This window comes from Cyprinodon variegatus, unplaced genomic scaffold, assembly GCF_000732505.1.
Source record: "Cyprinodon variegatus isolate N-32 unplaced genomic scaffold, C_variegatus-1.0 Scaffold808, whole genome shotgun sequence".
Lineage (NCBI taxonomy): Eukaryota > Metazoa > Chordata > Actinopteri > Cyprinodontiformes > Cyprinodontidae > Cyprinodon > Cyprinodon variegatus.
The window spans coordinates 86,625-96,105 of record NW_015151261.1 but is presented as its reverse complement, the minus strand read 5'-3'; the positions used below and the strand labels follow the sequence as shown (position 1 = coordinate 96,105).

Sequence of the window (9,481 nt, the reverse complement as noted above, 5' to 3'; positions counted from 1 at the left end):
AAATATATCTGTCATTTGTGTGTTTTTAGCTTTCTTCCTGTATGGGAAGTTTTTCAAAATTTGAAACATTAGTGCATTGGTTTATGTTAAAATAAACCTTTGGGTTAAGTTGTCGTAAGCAGGTTTTTGTTTGTGTTTCTTGTGAATTTGGTCTTAAATTTTTATTTCAAGTGGCATTAAAAATTCTTAAAAAGTCTTGAATTTAACTTGCCTTATGCTGTAGGAGCCCTGGTTTGGTATGTTTACCACAAAACCCATTTGATTTCTTATTCAGTTCTCAGTGAATCATAATCCTAACCCGCAAGTAATTCCTTTTCCCCCACAGAATTAATCTATTTATATGTAATCTGAAAATAATTTTATTAGATCTTCATATGCTGTAAATATAACTAAATAAAAACAAAAGGATCCATACCTCTCATATTAAACAAATGAGAAACAAAGATGTCACTCCCTGTCAACTGAGTTGTAGAATCCCTATAAATATGTAATTCTCTGTAAAAAAAAAAGTGCAGATCATTCTTTAATAAAAATCCTCGTCAAACAGACATGCAATTTTTTTAAAACCCAATGTGTATCACGGACAAAACGACGACAAAAATTGTAATAAATCAGGAAATAAAATGGCGTGATTGGCTGTAGGGAGATCGGAGACAGAGGACAGTTGAGTTTACTGAAGAAAACCTGCTGCTGACCAGGTTAGCTCTGGGGAGAATGTTACTATGGTGACTAAAACAGAAGTTGAGGAAACTCTCTTTATGAACCGGAAAAGTCAGAGTTTCCCTGTTTTCAGGTTTAGAAAACTACTATTTTTTTTGGTAAACCTGCTTCATGAAACGGACCCCAGGAAGAGAGCAAAATTTGAAAATGCGTAGAAAGTGTGTGAACAAATTTAAGTGTAAAAATAATAAACATTAAAGGGTGGAATTGCAGCTTACTTTTTTTATTTTTTTTTTTATTATAGTCTGTAAACAGCAATGGGAAGTAGGCAGACTGGATCCAACCTGTGGAAAATCATAAAACATCTAAAACTGTTTTAATTTAAAACATATGGAGTTATTTCCCAGCCATCCCTGATCTGTTTCCCTTCATAAAACAGCAGCAGGACCAGGAAAACTAAAGCAGGTTTGAACTACAGACACAGCTGCCTCTGTAAACTGTTCTGGATGTTCCTCCCTGTATCCAGTCCGCCATGTTGCTCCTGCTCCTCTATCTGCGTCTGTCCATCAGCCGCGGCCTGGCAGCCTCCATCAGCCCCCTCCCCTCTAGCTGCTCCAGCATCCTGATCTCCTTCAGAGCACTCCTCTTCCTCTCCATCAGTCTGAGATATTTTCTCAGGGAACCTGCTTCTCCTCCCATCTTGCTCCCCCTCCTGCTCCTCCACCGCTGACGCTCCTGCAGCTTCGTCTCCCTCCTCTTCCTCCTCTGTCCTCTCCTCTGTTCCCATGGCCTCTCCTGCTGTGGGGCATTTGTGATCTCTGTAGTAGCTCTGCCTGGTGAATCCTTTGTTGCAGGTGGAGCACCTGAACCTGTAGTTATCTGTGTGGGACTGCTGATGCTCCATCATGTGAGCCCTGCGGCTGAACGCCTTCTGACAGAACAGACACTTGTAGGGTTTGATACCTGTGAGTGAGGAGAGTTCGATACAGTCAGTCACCATCTAATCAGGTCCAAAGTTAATCCAGCATAAAATCAACGAGGGTTCAAAGCAGGAAAAACAAAACAAACTGCTTCATGATTGACGCCCTCAATTCCATTCAAAAATATGTTATTAATGTCAAAGGGAAATAAAATGTTCAAGGATTTTAATCTATTACCAAGCAAAGTGGTTGCAGTATCATGGTGCGGGATTACAGCGGAATACTTAAGCTTAGATTGACCTCTCAAACCTGGGATTAAGTGAAAAGGGCTAAATCTAAAAATATTTTTTCTAAAAATTTATCAATTTCACTAAATTTAACCTTTTTTTGTTTTTACTTGCAAGTTGGAATTTCCACGATACCGGTCACAAAACCCCAAAAACATTTCCTAAAGTCTAAATCAGAGATCAGTGATTAGCGGGCCGGGGTCCGGATCCGGACCCACCTGCTGGCTAATCCGGACCCAACCTGATTTAAAACATTTATAAATTACCGCATGCTGTCCGACAACAGACTCTAACTTCACTTGCGCCACTTCTCCTGTTAATACGGTAAAGCCGTGTGGAGCGCAGGCACCAGGCTAATCAGCCAATGAGCTGCTGTTAGTCTGGGTTGCTGCTTCTGCTACTTTTAGACACAGCAGGCAAACCTGTGGCAAGCCGGGCGATGGGAAAGAAGGAGAAGATGATGAGAAAAAGAGAGCAGAGAAAGTGTGGACTGCTGGAAGAACTGTGGTGAACTTGTGGCAGAAAAATGAAATGGTGTGCTTAAAGATGACCCTGCACATTTAGAGTATGTTTGGTTCAATGTACTGCTGTGAAGCAGGATTCTCCACCATGAACATATCCAAAGATAAATATGCAAACCCAGGTTTAAAGCCTTGCAGGGCAGCATAAAGCCCACTGCTCTGCACTGAGCCTGGTTCTGCTGGAGGTTTCTTCCTGTTAAAAGGGAGTTTTTCCTCTCCACTGTCGCTACAAGCATGCTTAGTGTGAGGGATTGTATTTGAGTCAATGAGTCGATGCAATCAACTGGTTTTCCTCAGATAGAAAACTTTGAATCAATTTGACTGAATGATCTGGTTGAACTGCAAAGTGCCTTGAAATGACTTGTGTTGTGAATTGGCGCTAAATAAATAAACTGAATTGAATTGAATTAAGCCAGTAAGAGAAAGAAAATTAACGTTCAGTTCAGGTGTTTTATAAAATACGTGAATCAGGAAATTGTCTAAATACCAAACTGAACGATTGTTGTTTTCTACTTCAAAAAAACACTTCAGATTCATTTTAAAATGGAAAAAATATTCTATTTGTTTTTTTTTTATTTTAAGTTTTTTATTTAAAAGGTAAATGTATAACATGGATGCATAAACATCTAATTTTATTTCAATGTTAAATTCTGTTAAAATTGGTTACCCCTGGTCTAAATAATTGAGCTGGCAAAGCAGAGCCTGACTTTAGCATCCAAGATGGCCGCTGACTGCTCTCTATATGAAAACTCAGTTACTAGGATTAGTGATTTATTTATTTTCATTTTCTATCTGATTAAATGAGAGGAACACAGATGTTTTGCATTCATGTTCCCTTGCAGCTAGAAGGATCCAAATCTAGCTTATCTGACAACAGAACGGCTGTTCTTTACTCACCAGAGTGAGACAAGATGTGAGCTTTCAGTTTGTCTGGTCTGTTGAATTCTTTGGTGCAGCCCACATGTGTCCTGGGAAAGGAAAGAAGTGAGACGAGCAGGAAAAATCAGCTAAAGTGTAAATAACTGATCTAGAATCAAAATGGGTTTCCCATTCAGGAGCCTCACCCAAAGGGACACTTGTACTTCTTAAACGGCTCGTGGATGAGCATGTGCCTCTTCACTTTGTCCTTTCTGTTGAACGTCGCCTCACAGAGGGAACACTTGTACGGTTTTTCACCTGGAAACAGATTCAAGCTTATAAATGAAGCCGATTTAAGCAGATTTACTCTGCAAAAATGAAGTCAATGCTTGAAATAAGTGTATTTCATTTGGTTTGAGCAAGTGGGACAATTTACCAATGGAATAAGACGATTCACATTTAAAATAAGAAAAAAAAAGTATTTTCTTATTTCAAGTGCATAATAATAAAGAATAAATATCTGATTATCTTTTATTAAGGGCAAACATATGCATTTCATTGGCAGATCATCTTATTTACTTCCTCAAATGAAGGATAAATACAAACATTTTAGGACTTTTAAATTAGCTTTTTCCATATAAATGAAAACATATTTTAGATGTGACTTAATAACAGACCTGAGTGAATCCGAGTGTGCAGTTTGAGGTAGTGCTCTGTCTTGAACGCCTTCTTGCAGATCTGACACTTGAATCTTCCTCCCACGCCATGAGTGGGCAGGTGGCGTCTGAAGTACCTCTCACATGGGAAGACCTGAGGACCGACAGCGGAGACGGATTAAAAGGCTGCGATACAATGTCCACGTTTTGCTTATCCTGCCTTTTTGGAGCTAAAGTCTGATTTTTCTGTGTCAATCAAAAGGGCAGGCCGGGTCTAGTCGGATCACTATGGTGACTCAGAGTGAAGCAACCAGGAAGTCAGACACATTAATCGGTTGGTAAAAATCTTCACCTGTTCACAGACTCTATAAAGAAGAGACATTTAGGTATGAGACAGATGTACTGAAAGTTTGAAATGTTTGAAGCAGAATCAGAGTTTGTTAACTGACCCAAAACTGTCTCAAAAATAAACTAATTCTGTGGAAAGTCGCAATTTTAAATAGAAGCACCAATCAGGTGACTCTATTGCTGTAAATACTTTCTGGTTTTCTTTAAAATCTGACTTAGTGACTGAATCACAAATATAGTGCCGGTTATCTAATGGAGAAAGAAATCTGGCATCCAAGAACTCCATTTTAGTGCAATAAAGCATGTGGTGAAACTAAGGGAGAATAAGGAATGAAGGCCATTATTTGTTTTAGTGTAGTTAAGATCATCGATTAATCAGAGCCAATGATGATCATTTTATCCCATGACATCTTTTGAAAACTTTTAGCACATTTCAGCTATAAAAATCCCTTGTTTTTATTTAGCTTTTTGATTTTCAGCAGAGGAAATAAAAAAAAAAACAAAAGATTTTAAGTTAAATAACTAGAAAACATTGATCCTCTAAAAAATGCAGCAGCAGTTTGGCTTCAATAGCTATGAAAACAACATTCTGTTTTAAATGAGGTAAAAACGTACTATTAGATATGAAAATAATTACAAGATGGGATTATATTTAGTCAGCAGATTATTTAATACTGATCAATAAAGGGACCTCAGAGAATTAGATCTAATCTTCTTTGGTCTAAAATAAAAAGTTAAACACGTTATGTTCCAACATTAACATTACAGAAGTTTTGTGTTTGTCCAACAAAAACAAAACATTTTATTCCTTTCTGATTTTCAGCAATATCATAAAACTGCTGGTTCTACTAATAAATATTTAGGTGACCTATTTTTAAAACATTAGATCAGAGACAAATACAGACTTTATTAGAGGCCGAGGTGCCAAAGATCTGTTGATGAATTTGTTTTGCTGCTCGCCGCTCTGCCTGAACCTCATAGATCTGCAGATATAGATACGTAGCTCATCAGAGGGGAAACAAACCTTTTGACAGTGTGGACACGGGAAGCTGTGGGAGGCGGTCAGCAGGTGTTGCTCCAGAGCTTCCTGGGTTGAATACCTGCTCTGACATTTCACACATCTGGAACAGGAACAGTAGAGGAGGTGAGGAGAGAACCAACATGGCCGCTCAGTATATAATCCCAATACTTCTGCTGTTTTTTCTATTCTATTTAGACCGAAAAACGAATTTCTAAGCACAAAAAAAGCAGACATTTGGGTTTGGTCCAAGAAGAATAACGCAGCCTTGCCCCTCCCCGACTAGTTGCTGTATGACAGTCATCAGCTGGGTAAAAGAAGGCTCTCACTCCTCCTTCTTTAACCAGAAAACTAAAGACCCACCCACCCCTCTTTTAAGGTACCAATATTTTTAAACTAGTAGAGCTTTGATCGGCAGCGGACTCCAGCCATCTATTAGCATGAACCTTTAGGTCGGGGCTTCCTAAACATTACAGCCTGGGACCCAAAAAATAACAATACAAAAAGCCCCAAAAATACATATTCACTTAATGACTTCACTCTAAATGTATCCATATAATATGAAGTAAATATATTCATTTTTAATGTTTATTTTTTAAATTACATTTCATTATTTTATTAATTTTAAATGTTTCTTATTAAGTTATTCAATGACATATTTATTTATCATGCATTTTGCCATTTAATTGTCTATTTAATATTTGAATTATGCTTTAAATAAATACATAAAAATTGAGCATCAGCCTAATTCAACGTATATGTTTTTACTTTATGGGAAATTCACTTTTATGCTTTTTGTAATATTGTTTTTTTTTTGCCCTCCATATACTTCAGGGATCAAATGGCAATGATTTTGACCCCACAACTCGTGATCCTCCTGGGGGTCCTGGTCCTTACTTTGGGAACCCCTGCACTCAGTCTTACTCTGTAAAAGCAGAACAAAACCTATAAACTCTGCACAATAAGCTAATGACAACTTTAACTTTATTGGGATTTTTTTCATACTTTTACTGAACTGATGTATCAGAATTGACTGAGGTCTTTTGGAGTGCAGGGGGGCTTTTAAAGACCTCCTATGACTCTGTTGTGGCATCAGCCATCTTCTATGGAGCAGTGGCTTAACTGTAGCTGAGAGAAAGCGGCTGGATCAGCTAATCAGAAAGGCCAGCTCTGTGATTGGATGCCCTCTGGACTCAGCGCAGGAGGTGGAAAACAAAGGGATCCTAACTAAATTAATATCTCTGTTGGATAATGTCTCCCATCACATGCATGAAGCTGTTTCAGAACTGGAGAGCTCCTTCAGTGACAGACTGCTGCACCTTAAATGCACCAGGGAGAGTTATCACAGAACCTTCTTTCCAGCTGCTGGAAGACTTTATAACCACCACTGTTCCCAACAACCTTAATAAGTTGTTACATTCATGAAGATTTTGCACAGTTTCTACCTTAGTCAGTTAGAAAACATGCTGCTGTCATTTTGCACATCTCTGATGTTGCTGCTATTCATCACATATGCATTAGTGTAAAAATGTCCATAGCTGCATATTGGTTATTTATTCTCCATGTGCACAGTTTTATATTGCTAAAACACTTTACAGTACAGTATTTTATTGTTTATCTTCACTAGTATGTTATTCTTTGTACTTTTCTCTAATGTTTTTCCATGTTTGTGTGACCATGTTTTTCTACTATATTTTTGCTGCTACAAACAACAGAATTTCCCCATTGTGGGACAATAAAGGGATTTTTCTATTTTATTCTATTCTAGAATAAAAAATATTATTGAATACATTTAAAAACCAACTGTATTATAGCAGTGGAAATATTAATCATTGTTTTTATTTCCAGTAAAGGCAACGGGATCATATTTTAAATTCCGTTTCAGATGTTTGTCTAAACAACACGAGATCTTTGTATTATTACTGTACTAAAGGATTTTAGAATTGTGACTTCCCCCTACTGTCCAGTAGGTGTCGCCATTTCACTGTTTTCTTTTTTTTCTTTTCAGGAGGCAGGTAGATGGGCTGCTAATTGAAAGCACCTGATGGCTGTTAAATACTGACATCCAGTCAGTCACTCTGTCTGCTTGATTGGGCCTCCAGACCAGACCAGAACAGGCAGCATTGATCTACGCTCATCTTTGACTGTCTGAGCAGCTCTTCAATGGCATAATTGGGAGAAAATCAATTATTGTTTATTTGAATCCGCTCGTCTGTCTCCCATTTTTCTGAGTACCTATGAGTTGGGCATGACAGAATAATGATCCAGTACGTTTTCACACCTACAACCAATCAAAGAGCAGTATCCCTCTGGTTGGGCCAATCCCAAAGCAGTAGTTATTTTTTGTTTTAGTTTGTTCCTTCCCGTCCTTCCTACCTGTAGACGCTCGTCTCCTTGCGCGTGTTCTGCTGCGGGCAGAAGCAGTGGGAGTACTGGTGGACTCCCAGCTCAAACAGGGAGGAGAAGACCTTGCTGCAGAGGTGGCAGCGGTACGTCAGCTGCTCCTGGTGCGTCCGGATGTGCTCCAGGAAGTGATCCAGCTTCTGGAAGGTCTGGGAGCAGCTCTTTAACACACACTTATAAACCTGTGGTGAAACAGCAGTCAGTGCTATAGATTCTCTACATACACCCCTAAACTTGTGCGAAAGCTTTAGACCTTCGCTCACCTGCTCGCCTTTATGCTGGGTCAGATGAGACTTGAGCTGGAAGTAGGTCTTGAATTTGCTGGAGCAGAACTGGCACTGGTAGGAGCTGTCAATCACCACCATCTGTTTGGTTGGAGTCTCGAACAGTTGGTTCTGGTCAGACTGGTTCCCAGGCTGACCGGCCTGCACGTCGTCCCCACCGCCGGGGGTCGGATCGGGTTCGGTCTCTGTCGGCGCCTCCTCGCCTGGCGCCTCTGTAACCAGGCATTGAACTGGCTGTTAGAGCTGGAAATCTGACCCTGGCGCTGTTATCGTTCAGCTGAGCGTCGGGTTTTAGACACAAAACCAGTGTGCTGCTGGATAAACACTGACTCTACCTCTCTGAGCCGTTTCCAGTTCTGTTTGCGTCTGCTGCGGCCCGTCCTGATCCCCGCCGCCTTGCTTCTGCTGGTCAGCGATCCGTTCCTCCTCAATGAACGAAACCGGCACCACCTTCACTGAGATTGGTAGTCGGGTCACTCTGTTTGCCACGCTCATCGGCCACACCTGCAGAGGACAGCAGGTGTCACCTACCTACTTCAAATACCGTAAAACCCGCCTCTTTGTTATTATATTGTTGGTTCATTTTGCTCTTGGTAAAAGCTGGAAATAAACGCCCACCTTGTGCGTCTGCATGTGTTTCTTCACATTGGACTTTTGGGCGAAGGCTCGTCCACAGACGATACACTGGAAGGGTTTCTCTCCTGTGTGGCTGCAGAAAGAGCACAGCTCTGTGTGAAAACATTCACAGTAGTACCTGCTGAGTTTGTGTCTGAATCCTGCTGGATAGCTCACCTCCTGATGTGCTGCTGAAGGTCAAAGTTCTTGGAGAAAAACTTATCGCAGAAATTACACTTCAGCTTCTGAGCTTTTCCCTTCAGGTGCTCTGCTGGGGAGAGAAGTTTAGAGAGACGATAGTGAACAGGCAGAGTAAGAATAAATCTGCTCATCATTTTCCTCTTCAGGTTTGCAGCATCGTTCCACAGTGACTTATGGACATGTTTGATGGTCCATAAAGATCATCACCACTGACATGTTTAGACCTCATCTGCTGTCATTTCATGCTTCTCAGACTGATGCTCACTTATTTCCAGATGAAAAAACACGGAGGAAACATTTGTTTCCATCCCATCGAGTGGACTACAATGTTTTAGTACAACCAAGGTAAGCCCGTCAGCACAATCTCCTCACTGAGTGGATAGCCACATTATGTTTGCTTCTTGATGATTGATTTGGTGTGAGGGTAAAGTGGGACACTTTTTTATAATGTAGTTTCTGTGGTAATTAATCAGCCCATTTCATTTCTACAGATAGGTTTTCATACTTGTTCCAAACCTGTTCCAGGACTTACTTTTGCTTATTATTTAGGTAGCACACACATATCACAAATGCCTTTGACAGAATTCAAATGAGCCATTTTAATCTAGATTAATCTAGATCAATTCTATGATTAAAGTGAGATTAATCTAGATCAATTCCAAGATTACAGTGAGATTGATCTAGATCAATTCCAAGATTACAGTGAGATT

The 9,481-nt window shown here is 39.9% G+C and overlaps 1 protein-coding gene across 2 annotated transcripts in view; it reads right to left on the bottom strand.

Moving 5' to 3' along the window:
- Positions 1-959: 959 nt before the first annotated feature.
- Positions 960-9,481, bottom strand: part of znf341 (zinc finger protein 341) — a 19,532-nt gene continuing 11,010 nt past the window's right edge. Inside the window, exons 7-16 of one of the 2 annotated variants that reach the window (XM_015396601.1) lie at positions 8,748-8,841; positions 8,574-8,664; positions 8,291-8,459; positions 7,935-8,167; positions 7,645-7,853; positions 5,275-5,371; positions 3,924-4,056; positions 3,453-3,564; positions 3,286-3,356; positions 960-1,623 (exon numbers count right to left, since the gene is read on the bottom strand). In XM_015396601.1, the coding sequence (XP_015252087.1) occupies positions 1,133-1,623; positions 3,286-3,356; positions 3,453-3,564; positions 3,924-4,056; positions 5,275-5,371; positions 7,645-7,853; positions 7,935-8,167; positions 8,291-8,459; positions 8,574-8,664; positions 8,748-8,841 (1,700 nt within the window). In that variant the 3' untranslated portion in view covers positions 960-1,132. The remainder of the gene's footprint in view (positions 1,624-3,285; positions 3,357-3,452; positions 3,565-3,923; positions 4,057-5,274; positions 5,372-7,644; positions 7,854-7,934; positions 8,168-8,290; positions 8,460-8,573; positions 8,665-8,747; positions 8,842-9,481) is intronic. The other variant, XM_015396602.1, reaches the window with a different exon arrangement.